This window comes from Tamandua tetradactyla, chromosome 3, assembly GCF_023851605.1.
Source record: "Tamandua tetradactyla isolate mTamTet1 chromosome 3, mTamTet1.pri, whole genome shotgun sequence".
Lineage (NCBI taxonomy): Eukaryota > Metazoa > Chordata > Mammalia > Pilosa > Myrmecophagidae > Tamandua > Tamandua tetradactyla.
Genome location: NC_135329.1, coordinates 178,430,488 through 178,450,915, shown reverse-complemented (window position 1 = coordinate 178,450,915; position 20,428 = coordinate 178,430,488). Strand labels below are relative to the sequence as shown.

At 36.0% G+C, this 20,428-nt stretch overlaps 1 protein-coding gene across 1 annotated transcript in view; it reads right to left on the bottom strand.

Annotated features, from left to right (window-relative positions):
* The window catches only part of ABI2 (abl interactor 2), a 200,066-nt gene that overhangs the window by 94,983 nt on the left and 84,655 nt on the right, over positions 1-20,428 (bottom strand). Inside the window, 2 exon segments of the mRNA XM_077154784.1 lie at positions 245-421; positions 8,550-8,717. Of these exon segments, the coding sequence (XP_077010899.1) occupies positions 245-421; positions 8,550-8,717 (345 nt within the window).

The window sequence follows — 20,428 nt, the reverse complement described above, 5'->3', positions numbered from 1 at the left end:
CAAGATCTACATGAGGTATTATCATAACTGATTAAGCCAGTGCAATTCATTAAAAAATGACTGATTTAAAACTCAAGAAGAGAGAATGAAGAAAAAACAAGTGTGATAAAACATTTATAGTAGGAATCATGAGGTACACAACTGGGCCAAGACTTGGTCCTCTAGGGAAGAAAAGATAAAAGCTTAAAGAATTAGTTCCATTATGGGTTATCGTTTTTAAAAGTCTGACAAAAATAATACCTACCTTTACTCCATGTCCAATATCATCTAGAATTGTGTAGTCGATAGGTTTCCTAATATAACGAACTGGTCGTTCAAGGTTGGCTGGAGCAATAATCTTATGTGTCCTTGAAGTGTTTTTATTAGTGGTCAAAATACCAATTTCTCTTCTTGCAACTTTCTCTTTATGAATATCAACTGTCTGAAAAAAATAATATAAACACAATACAAAAAAATATAACTCTCTAATATCCATATATACATATATAAATGCCCAGAGATTTAACATTGCTATTCATACTATCAACTATAAAAATGCTAAATCTCCTTTTTTGAATTAGTGATTTTCTACATTATTAGGTTAAAGCAGGGATTGGTGAACCACAAGCCAAATCTGCCCCCAAACTGTATTTTTAAAAATTCACAAGCTTAGAGTACTGCTTCCACTTTGTAACAGTTAGAGGAAAAAAAAATAAAATGCATGTCGTAGCATTTGAAAATTATATGAACTCTAAATTTTGGTGTCCATAAAATAAAGTAGTAGGTGGAACACAGTCATGATCTTTTACTTACACTTGGCCCCTTTTGTGTCACAAAGGCAGAGATGAGTAGTTGCAACAGAGACCTTAAGGCCCCATGAAGCCTATAATATTTACTAACTGGCCCTTTAAAGTAAAAGTTTGCCAATTCCTAGGTTAAAGCACACTATTTTTTACCTCTTCATTAGGATTTAACTAAATATAATGACTAAGAGAGTCCCAATGATTAATCTGGTTACATTTAAAAATAATCGTTCAGCAGACTCAGCTACGGAGAGTAGTAGCAGCCCTGGAGCGCTGTGGGTGGGGCAGCAGCAGGGAATCTGAATGCAGTGAGGGAGACCATGGACATTCTGCTTGAGATTTCAAGAATTTTGAAATTCTAATTGGCTTAGATATAGTAATTAATACTGATTTTGATAGAAAATTATATCAAATTTATTCTGGGTTTCTAAGCGTATAGGACATAATTTAGCCTTACTTAGACTGGACCTCAATGATACCATTTACCTGCGGAAAGTAAAAAATGTGTTTAGCTAGCCAACGATTAACACCAAAGCAAATGCAAGCACACTGCTATTAAAACTATTAAAACTATTAAAACTATTAGTGTTTGATACAGACTCTGTCAACAAAATAACACACCAAGGAATATCACTCCAACAGTACAGGATTTGTACATCTCTTCTCCCACAACTCCTTATTAGTTTTCTATCCTTCTCATTGTTATCACTATGCTTATCTTGCATGCTGCAAGCTCCCCTCATGACACTTCAGCCACGTAGTACCACCATCACCCATTCCACCCACAAATGACTTTTGAACAAAGGAATATACCTGTATTGAACATAATCGAAAAAATTCAATTCTTGAAGTATTACAAAATATATAAAAATAAAAAATAATTTACTCTTATCTCTTATAGTCCCCAACAACCCATTTCTTCTACTCAATCCCTCATCCAAATATACTAAGATACATTTTGCATAAATTTAATAAGTGCTTTAGAATTGCAGATTCCCCATCTCTCCAGGTTTTACCACTCTCAGACCCTCAACTCCAAATTAAGACGCTTCATCAAACTCTTGATAGCTTGGACTCTGTCCTCTTTTATTCCTAATCTACTAATCTCTAACCATCTATCTCTCATTTTCTGCCTAATCCATTGGAGTAGTTAAAAAAGATCATATTAATTAGACCACATTAAGCTAGCATCAATTTATCTGATATGCAAAAAGAAAATGTTCTTATTAACTGAATTAATACATATACTTAGAAATCTAGGGTAGCCCTAATTGTATTCATCTTTCTGCTTGATGTTATGACATTTTCTACCAAAGGATTACTGAATTCTAATAAGAAAAGACTTGTTTTTAGCCTCTACCAACACAATCTTTCCTACTTCCCCTACAAAATAATAAAAAGCTGCCTCTCCTTTTAAGAACTCCACAATATTAATTTCTTTTCTATACTTACTCTTTTCTTCTTATGTTCTTTTGTGAGTCAAGATTTAATACGTGCAGAAATATGAAGAGCCTAAAGAACATATCTTGAAATTCTATACAGATTAGCAATACTGTTATCTCCCTCCTTCTACCAAGTTCATGTGTCATCATTTAAATGCCAGAGATGGAGTCCAGGTCAAGATGGCTGCTTAGCAATGTGCACGTTTTAGTCCGTCCTCCAGAACAACTATTAAATAACCAGAAACAGTACAGAACAGCTCCTGGGGCCACCTCAGTGACTGGACACACAGCATACGCCAGTCTGGACCAGATGGACCAGCTGTGAGCCCACCCAGGACCGTAAGTTCCCCAAGCCACGGTAGCTGGAGCCCCTTCCCCACAGGCTGCTTGCCAGAGGGGAAAGGAAAGAGACTTGACCAGTAGCAGGGGCTGAGCCCAACCAAACGCCAATTGTAGAATTAACAAATTCTGACTACTAAAAATAGGCCCCAAACTCAGGTGAACATGGTCAAAGCGAAGGTCGCACATTTTTGCCCCAGCACCAAGGACGCAGCACTGATGGAAAAAAGAGAAAAGAAAAAGGAAACAGAGGTTTTTGTGGCTGTGTTTCTACAAAGGCTTGACTGCCTTTGGATACAGTGGCAGGGCTTCTCAGGCTGCAACTGCCCCAGGCATAGGAAGAAACAAGTTCATTTGAGGGCTTGTCTGGAGCCTGTGTCTTCCCCAGGGGAGGGGTGATGCCCAACTCAGGTGGAATCCCTTCCTCAAGGAATTCAGACACCAGGGCTTAGTAATTTGAAGCCATTAAAACCAGCCTACAACCTCTCCTCTCTCTGTCTCCACCAAGTCTCCAGCAGGGAGAGTCCGCCAAAGTTAAAGGTACCGTATCATCTTATGCTGGTGGGACGTGCCGGTAGACAAGTGCCACACACAGAGCAGGATAATAAAAACAGAGCCCAGAGACTTCACAGGAAAGTCTTTCAACCTGCTGGGTCTCACCCTCAGGGAAAACCGATGCAGGTGACTCTTTCCTCCTGACAGGAGGCCAGTTTGGTCTTGGAAAATCCGGCTGGGGTCTATAATACCTAAGTAGATCCTCCTAAGGGTGGGGGGAAAAGGCACCATGCAGGCAGGGCAAGAAATAAGAAAACAAGAACTGAAAAGTTCTCCTCTGTTAAACAAAACCTAAGCTAGAGGTCCAGAAAACAGAGCATCAAAGAACAGACAACAAATTCATCCAGCAAGAAAACACTAGGTAAAAAAAGTGAATGCAATCTCCAGAATAAACTAATTAAGGTAATTAAATGCCTAGACACCAGCAAAAAATAACAAATCACACTAGGAAAACTGAAGATATGGCCCAGTCAAAGGGACAAACCAACAATTCAAATGAAATATAGAAGCTGAAACAATTAATTCAGAATATACAAACAGACATGGAAAACCTCATCAAAAACCAAATCAATGAATTGAGGGAGGATATTAAGAAGACAAGGAATGAACAAAACGAAGAAATCGAAAATCTGAAAAAACAAATCACAGAATTTATGGGAATGAAAGGCACAATAGAAGAGATGAAAAAACAATGGAAACCTATAATGGTAATTTCGAGAGGCAGAAATAGGATTAGTGAACTGGAGGACAGAGCATCTGAAATCTAACAAGAAAAAGAAAATATAGGGGAAAAAATGGAAAAATATGAGCAGGGACTCAGGGAACTGAATGACAACATGAAGCGCCCAAATGTACGTGTTGTGGGTGTCACAGAAGGAGAACAGAAGGGATAAAGAGGAGAAAAACTAATGGAGGAAATTATCACTGAAAATTTCCCAACTCTTATGAAAGACTTAAAATTACAGATCCAAGAAGGGCAGCGTACTCCAAAGAGAATAGATCTAAACAGACGTACTCCAAGACATTTACTAATCAGAACAAGAGAAAAGCATCCATCACATACAAGGGAAGCCCAATAAGACTATGAGTAGATTTCTCAGCAGAAACCATGGAGGCGAGAAGACAGTGGGATGACATATTTAAATTACTAAAAGAGAAAAACCACCAAGCAAGAATTCTATATCCAGCAAAATTGTCCTTCAAAAATGAGGGAGAAATTAAAACATTTCAAACAAAAAATCACTGAGAGAATTTGTGACCAAGAGACCAGCTCTGCAAGAAATACTAAAGTAGCACTAGAGACAGATATGAAGACAGAAGACAGAGGTGTGGAGAAGAGTGTAGAAAGGAAGACTATGAGTAAAGGTAAAAAGAAGAAAAATTAGATATGACATATAAAATCCAGAACGTAAAATAGTAGAAGAAAGTACTACCTGTACAGTAATAACACTAAATGTTAATGGATTAAATTCCCAATCAAAAGGCATAGACTGGCAGAATGGATTAAAAAACAAGACCCATCTATATGCTGTTTCTACTCAAAGGACATGAGGGCAAGGACACAAACAGACATTTGCACATCACTATAGCAGCATTATTTACAATTACCAAGAGATGGAAACAGCCAAAATGTCCAGCAACAGATGAGTGGCTAAACAAGCTGTGGTATATACATACGCCGGAATATTATGCAGCTTTAAGACAAAATAAAGTTATGAAGTACGTAACAACATGGATGGACCTTAAGGACATTATGCTGAGTGAGATTAGCCAGAAACAAAAGGACATATACTGTATGGTCTCACTGGTATGAACTGACATCAGTGAATAAACTTGGAATATTTCGTTGGTAACAGAGACCATCAGGAGATAGAAATAGGGTAAGATATTGGGTAATTGGGGCAGAAGGGATATAGATTGTACAACAGGACTGAATATAAAAACTCAGAAATGGACAGCACAATACTACCTGTCATACAATTATGTTAAACACTGAATGAAGCTGAATGTGAGAATGATAGAGGGAGGAGGGCTGGGGACATAAATGAAATCAGAAAGATAGATGATAAACACTGAGATGGTATAATCTAGGAATGCCTAGAGTGTATAATGATACTGACTAAATGTACAAATTTTAAAAATGTTTTTGCATGAGGAAGAACAAAGGAATATCATTATTGCAGGGTGCTGAAAATAGATGGTAATTAATATTTTAAAATTTCAACTTATGTGTGAGACTAAAGCAAAAAATGTTTATTTGGTACAAAATTTATATTTTGACTAGTGCATTTCCTAATATAACTTATGTAGATAGCTTGGTTGAACACCATAAGTACATGGAATGTTGGGTAGGACATGAGATTTTGTTGGTTTGTCCAGAGTGATGCCCCAATGAATCCCAGAGTGATTTGATCAGTGAGTGGAAACGTATTTGCAAAGTCCCCTTCAGGGAATGGTGAGAACGGGGGAAAATTTCAACCTTCCCAAGTTGAATTCTTGATATTCTCACAAGCAGTGTGGACAACCAAAGCTATAGACTGAGCCCCGAGTCTTCAGGTTTGCTCATATGAAACTTAACTCCACAAAGGATAGGTCAAGCCTACTTAAAATTAGGCCTAAGAGTCACCCCTAAGAGAATCTCTTTTGTTGCTCAGATGTGGGCTCTCTCTCCAGTCAACACAACAAGCAAACTCACCACCTTTCCCCTGTCTACATGGGACATGACTCCCAGGGGTGTGGACCTTCCTAGCAACGTGGGACAGAAATCCTAGAATGAGCTGAGACTCAGCATTGAGGGATTGAGAAAAACCCTAGAATGAGCTGAGACTCAGCATCAAGGGATTGAGAAAACCTTCTCGACCAAAAAGGGAAAGTGTGAAATGAGACAAAGTGTCAGTGGCTGTGAGATTCCAAACAGAGTCGAGAGATTATCCTGGAGGTTATTCTTAGGCATTAAGTAGATATCACCTTGTTATTCAAGATGTAATGGAGAGGTTGGAGGGAACTGCCTGAAAATGTAGAGCTGTGTTCCAGTAGCCATGTTTCTTGATGATGATTGTGTAATGATATAGCTTTCACAATGTGACTGTGTGATTGTGAAAACCTTGTGTCTGATGCTCCTTTTATCTACCTTGTCAACAGATGAGTAGAACATATGGAATAAAAATAAAATAGTAGGGGCATAAAATAATATAAAATTTTTTAATAGGGGAATAAAAAATAAAAAATATTTAACATTTGTTAAATGTTAAAATAAATTCAGTTTGAAATGCTAATGATCAATAAAAGGGAGGAGTAAGGGGTATTGTATGTAAAAATTTCTTTTTTCTTTTTCTGTTTTTGTTTTATTTTTCTGTTGTCTTTTTATTTTTCTGAATTGATGCAAATGTTCTAAGAAATGATCATGATGATGAATATGCAATTATGTAATGATGTTGTGAATTACTGATTATACATGTAGAACAGAATGAGCATATATTAAGTATGTTTGCGTTTCTTTCTTGTAATTTTTTTAATTAACAAAACATTAGTAAAAAAAATTAAAAAAAATAAAAGATCTACCAGAAAAATAAATAAATAATAGGGGGAACAAATGTCAAAATAAATTTAGTTTGAAATGCTAGTGATCAATGAAAGGGAGGGGTAAGGGGTATGGTATATATACAGTTTTTTTCTGCTGTCTTTTTATTACTTTTTTGAATTGAAGTAAATGTTCTAAGAAATTATCATGATGATGAATATGCAACTATGTGATGATATTGTGAATTACTGATTATATATGTAGAACAGAATGATCACACGTTAAGAATACTTGTGTTTCTTTCTATAATTTTTTTAATTTAAAAATTAATAGAAAAAAATTTTTTTCAAATGCCACAGATGATTTCCCCAAGAAGCCTTTCCTGATTAAAATTTACCTCACTCTCAATAAAATTCACTACCCTTTCAAGATACTCAGCAATACAAGCAGCAAAAAAATAATAAGAAGAATACAATGCCTAGAGAAATTAAATGGCAGGTGAAGAAACCCTTAAAGTGGCAAATTCAGATTTAAGATAAAATAACAAAAAATTCCACTGAATCAGTCTGATGAAGTTTCAAACAAAAAACATAGAGTAGACCTCACATATCTGATATAATTATCTGGACTATATTTGATGTGACTATCCAGATTTACTAAACTTCACACTTTCAAAAATGGTTGGATTAGTCAATTTTAGAAACATACTGAATTCTCAAGATATACTAAAAAACGATAACATACACATTTCAAAGTTCTTTTTAATCCAGAAGAGTTCTAATCATTTTGATCCAAAGAGTTAATACTATCAAATTATTCTAATTACAGGAGTACTAAAACAAAAAAATTCAAATATCTCTTCAAAGAGTCAGTCAGATAACAACCATTATCATTTAAATGGTTTATAAAAGGCATTTTGCAATTCAACTTGTACTTCATTGCAGTATTATTTAAAATGGCCCCAATATATAGGAATGATTATGAAATCTATGGCATATACATGCAACATTACATATCCCTTGAAAATGTTTATGAAGAGCTTATCATATCCTGACAACGTGTATTTTAATGGTAAATGTAAAAACCAGAATACAAAATTCTACAAATAATATAATCACAGCTTCATTTAAAGAACAGGTATTAGACAGCTAGAAGGAAAAATGTGAGATGATGGGATGGTAGCCCATGACAATTCTGGGATCTTTCCTCTAACTACTTGTTGAAGAGTGCTTTGAAAACTTTTTTCTTTCTTTGCTTTGTAATGTTATATTATACAATAAAAAAAAGTTAAAAAAAAAAAAAGTATTAGAAAGAAATGCACCAAAATATTGATAGTAAAAATCTTCAGTAGTCAGGAAAGGTTTTTTCCCATTTTTTCCCTCTCTTGCTGTATTTTCATTAGCATGACTTTTAAAATGGTGAATTATACCCTCTACCTTCTAAAGTTCTATATAAATATAGCTTTATAAGGTTTTCTGGTCAACTAGTTTGGTCTTTCTAGTACTGAGGTATGGTAGGAACTTAGTAAACAGATCCTATCACCATGAAAAAAATAAATAAACAAACCAAGCCACCAAACCATCACATTTATCTTTTTTAAAATATAAAGAATTGTAAAATTTGATAAAATTTGGAGGAAACCAGACAAAAAAAATTTTCACCTCAAGGCTGATTATTTTAACATGACATCTCAATTTTGTTAGACCCATTGAAAGTTTATTTCTCTATCAAAGTCATAGAAAAGATAACCACTCCAAAAAAAGACAGAATTAGATAACAATCTAATATTAAGTTTGAATTTCCCAAATCCTAAGTGTAAGTTAACTCACATAATAAAGGCTGCCAAAACTACAGACTGTGCTTATTACTAAGCATTGCTCTAGACAAAATAGGAAAACAGTGTGATCTCACTTGTGAAATGTGATTGATTGAAGATTCCATTCTTCGTAGCTGGGATGCCTGGATATCCAGCATCTGCAGAACATTGTTGGCCAAGGTATTTATCAGATAGGCAACACTTGCTAAGGACTGAGTGGTGTAGGCTTTGGTTTCTTCCAGGGCTCGCTGCTTATCTGCTGACTAGGAAAAAACAAATAAACAATCAATTCTTTATTCAAAGATGAACTATTTCTAGCAGTCTAACCTATGAATATATTCATCAAAACTCTGCTGTGCTGAAGTCCACATGTAGTAAAAAATGTCCTGAAAACAAATAATTAGCATCAGGTAGAAGCAACAACTATTAACTGAGTTCAGTATACTGTTACCTGTTAAACAGGTAACATCTTTGTACTGATGCAAACATACCCCTAAAGCCATTATTTTAAAAAATTTTTAAAATTTCATTTAAAATGAAATTCAATAGATATTTTGAACAATTGTAGCAAGTATATAGATTCTTAAGATAACTGTTCAGAAAGGTAATATTCATTCAAATGTATAAATTATGGGTTACATTTTTTTGTTCTTTCTGAATTCTTCTTCTCCTTTCATTTTAAAACATGAAATCTGCCATAAAGCAAACTCTGATCAAAGTAATAATAGTGATAAACAAAGGAAAGGGTCCTTTTTTCCCAAGTAGTTTAAATTGTACACTATGAAATACACCTCGCCAAGTATCATAAACCCCGCTTGAAAAACAGACTACAGGAAAAAAAGAGGTTAAGCGAGGGGCAGGTCAAGATACTGGCATAATGAAGTGTAGAATTCAGTTCATCCTACAGAGCGGCTAGTAAACAGTCAGGAATGGTACAGAACAACTGCTGGGAGGAACATCAGTGACCAGACAGGCAGAATACACAAGTCTGGGCCAGGTGGAGCAACTGAGATCCCAGACAGAACTGTAAATTCCCCAAGCCACAGAGGCCAGCACCCCTCCCCCATGTGCATGGAAGGCTGGCTCCTCCAGGGGAAAGGAAACAGACTTTACTAGTAGCAAGTGCTTAGCTTAACCAAGCTCCAATTGTGGAATTAATTAACAAATCCTGACTACTGAAAACAAGCTCCTACCATGGACAAACCTGGGATAAGCACTAAAGGAACTAGGAATTTTTGTACCAGCAGAGAGGGGGTGGGGCTAACGGGGGGAACCAGAGGTTTTTTGAGTTGGACAGCACAAAATACTGGAAAAGGGCTGTACCCAAAGACAATGGGGCATACAGAGTCTGGAGATACATAGAGCTATGTACCAACTCAAGGTCTTGATTAACAAACCCGAGAAGAGGGGTACGGCTTGCAAAGGCTTTCATGTTTTGTTTTGTTTTTTATATTTCTTACCAGCTCATTACATAGAACTGGAAGCACTCTCAGGCTCCAACACTGCCCCAGGCAAAAGCAGAACTAAAGCTTGTTTGAGAGACAAAGTCTACCAGTCAGGTGAAACAGGTTAATTTCCTATAGGCTGCATCTTCCCCAGGAATAGTGGGCCAGGCAGAGCTCAAGTGGAATTCCTCCTTCAAGGAATTTAGGCCCCAGGTGCTGGAAAACAGAAACAATCAAAGTCATCCTACTACTTCATGGCTGTCTCAACCAGGCCTCTGGCAGGGACAGTCTACTGATATTAAAGGCACCGCATCACTTTAAGCTGGTGGGAAGCCATGGGCAGACAAGTACCACATGCCTGGCAGGATAGGAAAAGCACAAGAGTCCAAAGGTTTCACAGGAAAGTCTGAAAACCTACTGGATCTTATTCTCAGGGAAAACTGATGCTGGCTACTCTTTCCTTCTGAGACATGGGCCTGTCTGGTTTAGAAAATCTGACCAGGGTCTATGATATATGAGGCAACCCTCTTCCAAAAACAAGAATCCATATTGGCAGGGCAAGAAACAGAAAAACAAGAACTGAAAAATTCTGAGCAGTTAAAGAGACAGAGAACAAAGCCATCCAGCTAGAATACCCTAGGTAAAAGAGTGGAAACAACTTTCAGAATAAACTAAGGAAATCAAATGCCTAGAAGCCAGCAAAAAAATAGTAAGTCATACTAGGAAAACTGAAGATACGGCCCAGTCAAAGGAACAAATCAACACCTCAGATAAGAAACAAGTTGAAACAACTAATTCAGGATTTTGAACAGACATGGAAAATATCAAAAATCGAATCAATAAGTTTAGGGAGGATATTAAGAAGACACTGGGCAAACAAAAAGAAGAACTTGAAAGTTTGAAAAAAAACAAATTGGAGAACTAATGGGAAAGAAAGGCACAATAGAAGAAATGAAATAAAAAATGGAAACCTGCAGCAACAGATTTGAAAAGGCAGAAGACAAGATAAGGACTGGATCCTAAACTAAAGGACTGGGTACCTGAAATCTGACACACAAAAGAAAATGTAGGGAAAAGAATGGAAAAATATGAGCAAGATCTCAGGAACTGAATGACAACATGAAGCACATGAATATATGTATTGTGGCTGTCCAAGAAGCAGAAGAGAATGGAAAAGGAGGAGAAAGACTAATGAAGGAAATCATCACTAAAAATTTCCCATCTCTTATAAAAGATGAAAAATTACAGATCCAAGTAGGGCAGTGTACCCCAAAAAGAACAGATATACTCTTCTGAAAGCAGGAAGAGAAAAGCAATCCATCACATACATACAAGGGAAGCTCAATAAGACTATGTGTGGATTCCTCAGCAGAAACCCTGGAGATGGGAAGGCAATGGTATGATATATTTAAGACTGTAAGAGAGAAATTGAGAATTCTATACTGAGTAAAACTGTCCTTCAAAAATGAAAGAGAGACTAAAATATTTTCAGACAAGCAATCACTGAGAGAATTTGTGGTGAAGAGTCCAGTTCCGTAAGAAATACTAAAGGGAGCACTAGAGGCAAATAGGAAAAGGTAAGAGAGAGGAGTCTGGAGAGGAATGTAGAAATGAAGACTATCAATAAAGGTAAAAAAGAGAAAAAATGGTAGATATGACACATAAAATCCAAAAGACAAAATGGTAGAGAAAGTACTGAATTTACAGTAATAACATTAAATATTAATGGATTTAACTTGCCAATCAAAAGAAATAGACTGCTGGGGAAAACCAAATCAATAGATGAAGCCCTCAGTCTTGGGATTTGTTCCCATGAAGCTTATCCCCGCAAAGGAAAGGCTGAGCCTACTTAAAATCAGGCCTAAGGGTCATCCCCCAGAGAACCTCTTTTGTTGCTCAGACGTGGCCGATCTCTCTCAGCCAAGAGGACAAGCAAACTCACTGCCCTCCCCCTCTCTATGTGGGGCCTGACTCCTAGGGGTGTAAACCTCCCTGGCAACATGGGACAGAAATTCTAGAATGAGCTGGCACTTAGCATAAAGAGAATGAGAAAACCTTCTCAACCAAAACGAAGAAGAGATAAATGAGACAAAATAAAGTGGCAGTGGCAGAGATTTCAAACTGAGTTGAGAGGGTATCCTGAAGGTTATTCTCACGCATCATACAGATATCCCCTTTTTAGTTTAAGGTGTATTAGAGTGGCTAGAGGAAAGTGCCTGAAACTGTAAAGCTGTGTTTCGATAGCCATGTTTCTTGATGATGACTGTATAATCTTATGGCTTTTGCAAAGTGACTGTGTGATTGTGAAAACCTTATGTGTGATGCTCCTTTTATCTATGGTATGGACCAATGAGTAAAAAATTTGAATTAAAAAAATAAACAAATAATGGGTGGCAAAATGTATTTGGAAATTTATTGCTTTTATGTATATATGTTATTTATAAAAAAGAAGTATAACAAAGAACATAGGATTTAACAAATGGGTATGACTGCTGAATCATTATATTGATATTTCTGTCAGTCTCCAGTGTCTTAGAGCAGCTAGAAGAAAAAACAAAAAATAGTGGAACTATAACCCATACCAAACTTTAAAATCTGTTCTATAACTACTTGTTAAAATGTATGGAAATTTATTGCTTTTTTGTATATATGTTATATTTCACAATTAAAAAAATAGAGACTGGCAGAATGGATTAAAAAACAGGACCCATCTATATGGTGTCTACAGGGGACTCACTTTAGACCCAAGGAGAAAAATAAGTTGAAAGTAAAAGGCTGGGAAAAGATATTTCAGACAAACAATAATCAGAAACGAGTAGAGGTAGCTATACTAATATATGACAAATCAGACTTCAAATGTAAAACAATTAAAAGAGATAAAGAAGGACAGTATGTATTAATAAAATGAACAATTCAACAAGAAGACATAACAATCATAAATATTTATGGACTGAGCTGGGGTTCCAAAATATATGAGACAAACACTAACAACACTGAAGGAGAGGTAGATACCTCTACCATAATAATTAGAGACTTCAGTTCCCCGCTCTCATCAACAGACAGAACATCTAGACAGAGGATCAATAAAGAAATGCAGATATTTTTTAATAATATGACAAATGAGCTAGACTTAACAGACATTTGCAGAACATTACACACCACAACAGCAGGACACACATTTTTCTCAAGTGCTCATGGATCATTCTAAAAGATACACTATATGCAGGAAAACAAAGCAAATTACAATAAATTTTAAAAGATTGAAATCATAAAAACACTTTCTCAGATCATAATGGAATAAAGTTGGAATCAAGAACAGGCAGAGGGCCATAAAATTCACAAATATATAGAGGTTAAACAACATACACTCAAACAACCAGTGGGTCATGGAAGAAATTACAAGATAAATTAGTAAATACCTCAAGGCAAGTGAAAATAAAAACACAACATTTCAAAACACAGGATGCCGAAAAGGCACTGCTGAGAAGAAAATTTATTGCCTTAAATGCCTATATTAAAAAAGAATAAAGACTTTCTATCAGCTTTCATATCCATTCTACCTATAATTTTTATTTATCCAGACTGCACATAATTAGAAATGAGGAATGGATATGTTATGTGATAGAAAGTTTAATGGAATTAATTTTCTTTGTTACTTATTGACTATAGGCTCTGAACAAATGTACAGAATTATAAAAAAGGAGTTTATGAAAGTGAATTCTGTCATAGTTAAGTGCTGAACAAATTTATTAAGTCTGCTTATCATATATTTCAAAAAAGCAAGCTTTTGTGTCAATCTAGGTATTCACAGAAAACTAAAGTTTAGTTTTCCTCCCTGTTACAATAATGTGAATTGTTAGCCTGTTCTTTAATATAAAGTTTTAAAAAGCTTCTTTTCTTAATCATCTGAGGACTTTGTCTAGAAAATAAAGATTTTACATCAGAATAACATCTTTGTTAATATCCTTAGCCTTATCATCCTTTATTTCAGAAGACGTCTTCTCACTGTTCAGATAAAAACTGCTAGAGATAATTTGTTCTTTCATCTTCTATAAGTTCGGTGCTAAAGTAGTTTAACCTAGTGCATATGAAGCGTTTTGGAAGTACTACAGCAGTTAAAGGAGATTTTCTATCCTGTTGTTGCTTAAATTTGTATAGGTAAAATAACAATATTATATATTTAGAGATTATATAAAATTTCTAAAACTCTGACAGTGTTCTCACTATCCATGTTATATCCTGATACTAATCTGTATGATGTTCAGCTAAAGTACGGTGTTGTTAGTAATAGTTTTAATTATTCTTCAAAACCTATAGATCATAAAAACAGTCAAATTATCAGCTGCACTGCTTTGCTCTAATACTTCAAAAGTATATGCAGACAGCTATAAGTCAGAGCTCCATCTGTAACAAGGAAAACGTTTAAAAGAAAGGCAGGATTTTTCTTTTAAAAAAAATAAAATATATATTCTATCTGTTGATTAACATAATTCTGGTAAATATGTAAAAGTGAAACAAAAGCTCTGCTATGGTTTGTTAATACAAAACAACTGTCAGATTTTATTTCAGAAAGTAGCTTCATTTAAACATGCTTATAAAAATTAAAGCTCATCAGATGTGGCCTCACTCTCTCTAAGCCCAACTCTGCAAGTGAAATCATTGCCCTCTCCCCACATGGGACATGATATCTAGGGGTGAAAGTCTCCCTGGAGATGTGAGAGATGACTTCCAGGGATGAATCTGGCCCTGGCACTGTGGATCAACAATTCCATCCTGACCAAAAGGGAGAAAAGAAGTGTAACTAATAAAATATCACTGGCAGAGAGAGTTCAAATAGAGTCGAGAGGTTACTCTGAGGTTGCTCTTACGCTAGCTTCAGTTAGACATTGCTACCTATCATAACCTACCAAACCCAACCAGGACCATCCAGCATGGAATGTTCTTTTCCTAAAGAACACCTAGGGCAATATACAAGATTTCAGAAGGGTTCCATGCACTAGAGTAACTTTCCAGAAACCTATAATCTCCAGTTGGGTCCCCCAACTAGGTAAATCCTGAAACCTAGAGGGCCCAGCCTCTCCCGAATATCAGATAATTCGTCTCCCTGTCCCATATTAGTGATAGCCCCTTTCAAAATGAAAAAGTTAGAATGGCCATAGCCCAAACACCCCTAAAGAGAGGGAAAGAAAGATCAAAGGTGATGGTGGAGTTATACAGAGAAGACAGGATTTAACAAATGAATATTACTGCTGAATCATTAAATTGATATCTCTTTTAATCTCCAGTATCTTAGAGCAACTAGAAGTAAAAATCTAAAATTGTGGCATTGTAACCCATGTCAAACTCTGAAATATGTTCTACAACTAAATTGTGGTGCTGTGCTTTGAAATTTTTGCTTTTTTGTATATATGTTATTTTTCACAAAAAAGAAAAAAAGTCAATTGTGGTGATAAAAAAAAAATTGAAGCCTTCTAGCCCCCTATACTCTGGAGCAGCTAAAAGGAAAAATCTGAGAGGATCGTATGGTAGCCCATGACAAACTCTGGTATCTGTCCTGTAACTACTAGTTGAAAGCTGCTTTGAAAAACTATTGCTTTTTTATTTCTTTGCTTTGTATATATGTTATAGTGCATAATAAAAACGTAAAACTTAATTAATTCAAAAAAATTAAAGCTCAGATTGTAAGCTTTAACTGTTATCTTTAAATTCTAAAATGTTTTATTCTTTGTATAACCTGGTTGTTCCCTGAAACTTTAAGTGTCTGTGTGACACCTGAAACTGAGATTTAGTTTCCCAGCTCTGAAAGCCAGAATGGGTCTGTACAGCAACAGTTAAAGGGGAGAAAAAAAAAACAAAACCTGAGCCATGTGGGAGACCCAGGTTCAATTCCCGGCCCATACACTTTCCAAAAAAACAAACGAGCAAACAAAAATTCTACAAATGGTACTGCAATAACGGAATACTCACATGGAAAAATAATATGTGACCTGGCATACACCATACAAAAAAAAAATCAAGATCAAATTCTGATTGAAGATGTGATGAAACTGATCTGGTTAAAACTAAAGTATATCAATATACAGGTAAAGAATAACATTGTCTGTATTTTAAAATGTAACTTTTGTGTGAGAAAAAAAAGAAAAATGTTTATCGTGTCCTAAATTTAAGTTTTCTATTGCACTCTAATTTAATCTGTCTAGTCAGTTAATTTAAACAACCTAATTAAGCTTCATTTGATAAAGAACCTGGAATAAGGAATAAAATTTTAATATTCTGTACAAATAAATGCTATATAATAATGCATTTCATAAAATGAAAAAGTGTTTGCAAATCCCCTTGAGGGACTGGGAAACACCGTACTATTAAATTTACCCAGCAGGAGAATTCTTGACATTTTCTTAAGCAAGAGGGGCTCCTAACATAATAAGCCAACACTTCCATTTCAAGGCTTGCCCTTAGGAACCTTATTTCTGTAATAGCAAACTAAACCTACTTATGATTAGTGCCTAGGAGTCATCTCCAGAAAATCTTGGCTGTTGCTCAAATGTGATCTCTCCTAAGCTAAACTCTAAACTTCCCCTCCAATGTGGGACATAAGTTCCAGGGGAGTAAGCCTGGCCCTGCCTTCGCAGGGCATAACTGGCCCTAGCTTCGCAGGACACAACTGGCCCTGGCATTGTGAGACATAAGTTCCAAGGATAAGCCTCACCCTGGCATCACAGATTAATTAACTGACCAGAGGGGGAAAAGAAATAGAGTTTCAAAGGCTAAGAGATTTCAAATCAAGTTAAGAGGTCACTCTGGAGGCTACTCTTGGGCAACTTGCAGTCAGATATTGTAAACTGCCACACTATGCCAAACCTCAACCAACAGTGTTCTTAGGGACCCTGAAAGATATCCTGTGCTCTATAAAGTTTTACTTATTAGTTTTGTTTTTTGGAGACTGAAAACCTCTAGAGTGTTCCAATGTCAGAGAAGCTCTGAATCCCAGACATGTCAGACTCTCCAACAACAACCAGTTTCATCGTATCATCACTTTGTCCCTCAATAAAAATGCCCCTGTTCAGCTTTGAAGCAGTCAGAGAGTTGGAACTCAGATATCGCCTCATTTTGGGGCCCTGTCTCTCAAACCTCTTAACTAGCTTTATTTGCAGAAGTGCCCAAATGATGACGAATCAGAATATCAGCAACATGTTACTCCTTCGGCAAAAACATTGGTACCAGCTACTGCCCCATGATGAAACATAAGGACAGCTCTACACGCACCCACCAGCCAGAAGAAGATACAGAAAACAGACCTCTGCGCTTCTACAGCCTCCCAAGAAAGTTCAAAGGAACAGGCTGGAATGTTAGGCATAACCGCCTACCCCATAATGTGACCAACCCCTAGCAAATATTCCAAGACGCTTCCCCCACCCATGATTTCCAGGAAACCCACCAAGCCCACCCAAGTATACACCCTCTTGCAATAAGCTCTCTTATCCAACATCTGCCCTCCAGCAGTTGCAACTCTGCATGACTATGACCGGCATTTACATTTTAAAGCTCGCCAATGAAAAGCTGCCAACTCTAAACTTAGTAACCTGCTTCCAAACCAACAAATGGAAAGCGCCAACTTCATGCTCCCAAGCTGGACAAAGAAAATCCACTGCCTCCCTTTCCCTACTTCCTGCCAACTATCCTATATAAAGATGTAACCCCTTCCCCTACTTGGTGCTTTCACCATCTTAGTCTTCAGCCCGTCTCTGCAAAACCTCCCAATAAGGTGCTTTGATTAAAAAAAGAAAGAAAGAAAAAAAAGAGCAAAGAGCAAAAGTCGATAAATTAACTGTTCACTTGGAGGAATGAGAGAAAGAACAGCAAACTAACCCCAAAGCAAACAAAAGGTAAGACATAATGAAGATTAGAACAGAAATAAATGAAACTGAGAATATGAAAACAAGAGAGAAAATCAACAAAACAAGAAGTTGGTTCTTTGAAAAAAATCAATAAAATCAATGGATCCTTAGCTAGGCTGACCAAAACAAAATGAAACAAAACAAAAGAGAGAAAGAGATGAAGCAAATAAATAGAATAAAAAAATAGAAGATGAGACATAACCACTGACCCCCAGAAATTAAGGAGGTAATGAGAGGATACTATGACCAATTATATGCTAATAAACTAGATAACAGATGAAATGGACAAATTCCAAAAAAGGCATGAACAACGAACACTGACTCAAGAAAAAATAGACAACCTCAACAAACCAATTACAAGTAAAGAGATTGACTGAGTTATCAAGAAGTTCTGAAGAAAGAAAACTCCAGGACCAGATGGCTTCACATGTAAATTCTATCAAGAAAGAATTAGTATGAATCTTGTTCAAACTATTCTAAAAAACTGAAGAGAATGGAAAGCTATCTAACTCAGTCTATGAAGATAACATCACCCTAATACCAAAGCCAGACAAAGATATTACAAGAAAAGAAAATTAAAAACCCAATCACTTAAAGGAATATAGATACAAAAATCCTCAACAAAATGATTGTAAATCAAATCCAGCAATACATTAAAAGAATTATACACCATGACCAAGTGAGATTTACTCTAGGTATGCAAATATAGTTCAACATAAGAAAATCAATTAATATAATACACCATCCATATCAACAAATCAAAGCGGAAACACCAGATGATCATCTTGATTGATGCAGAAAAGGCATCTGACAAACTTCAACATTCTTTCTTGATGAAAACACTTCAAAGGATAAGAACACAGGAGAATTTCCTCAACATCATAAAGGGAATATATGAAAAAACACACAGCAAACATCATCCTCAAGGGGAAAGGCTGAAAGCTTTCTCTCTCAGATCAGAAGCAAGACAAGGATGCCCACTGTCACCATTGTTATTCAGTACTGTGCTGGAAGTTTTAGCCAGGGCAATTAGACAAGAAATAAAAGGCACCCAAACTGCAAAGGGAGAAGTGAAACTCTCACTGTTTGCAGATGACAAGATACTATATGTTGAAATTCCTCAAAAATCTACTGCAAGCTAATAAATGAGTACAGCAAAGTGACAGGGTACAAGATTAAAGCCCAAAGATTTGTAGATGTTCTATACACTAGTGATAAGCAATCTGAGGAAGAAATCATGAAAAAATTTCATTTACAATAGGAACCAGCAATAAAATACTTATGAATGAATTTAATTAAGGATACAAAAGACTTATACACAGAAAACTACAAAAAAAATTGTAAAAAGAAATCATGGAAGACCTAAATGAATGGAAGGGTAACCCATTTTCATAGATTGGAAGACTAAATAAAGCTAAGAGTCAATTCTACCCAAACTGATTTATAGATTTCATGCACTTCCAATTAAAAAACCCTGACAAATTCTTTTGCAAAAACAGAAAATACAATAACCCAATTTATTTGGAAGGGCAGGTGCCCCAAATAGCTAAAAATATCTTGAGAAAGAAAAATGAAGTGGGAGGTCTTACACTACCTCACTTTAAAGCATATTACAAAGCTACAGTGGATAAAACATCATGGTACTGGCATAAAGATAGATATATTGACCAATGCAATTGAATAGTGTGTTCTCTTATCCACAGACAACTGATCTTTGATAAGGCGGTCAAGCCAACCCATCTGGACACAACAGACTCTTCAATAAATGGTGTTTGCAGAACTGGATATCCATATGCAAAAGAAAGAGAAAGGATCCATGTCTCACACCCTATATGAAAATTAACTCAAAATGTGTAAGACCTAAACATTAGAGCTAAGACCATAAGACTTTTACCACAAAATGCAGGGAAATATCTTATAATAGGAGGTGGTTTCCTAGACTTCACATGCAAAGCACGAGCACTGAAAAAAGAACTAGATAAATAGGATCTCCTCAAAATTAAACATTTTTGTGCATCAAATAACTTTGCCAAAAAAGTAAAAAGTCAGCCTACACAATGGGGACCCATATTGGAAAACCACATATCCGATAAAGGTATAGTATCCAGAATATATAAAGAGATTCTTCAATCCAACAACAAAAAGACAACCCAATTAAAAATGGGCAAAAGACATAAACGGACACTTCTCAGAAGTGGAAATACAAATAGCTAAAAGGCACATGAAAAGATACTCAACTTCATTGATTATTAGGGAAACACAAATCAAAACCACAGATATCATCTGACATCCACAAGACTGGTCATTATAAAAAAAACAAAAAACAGAAAATGACAAGCGCTGAAGAAGATGTGGAGAAAAAGACACAGTTATCCACTGATGGTGGGAAAGTAAAATGGTACAACCACTCTGGAAGGTGGTTTGGTGGTTCCTTAGGAAGCTAAATATGGAATTGCTGTATGTTCCAACAATCGCACTACTTGGTGTATATTCAGAGGAACTGAAAGCAAGGACACAAGTGGATATCTGCACACCGATCTTTACAGCAGCATTTTTTATCATTGCCAAGAGATGGAAACAATCCAAATGTCCGTCAACAGACAACTGGCTGAACAAACTGGTATACACATA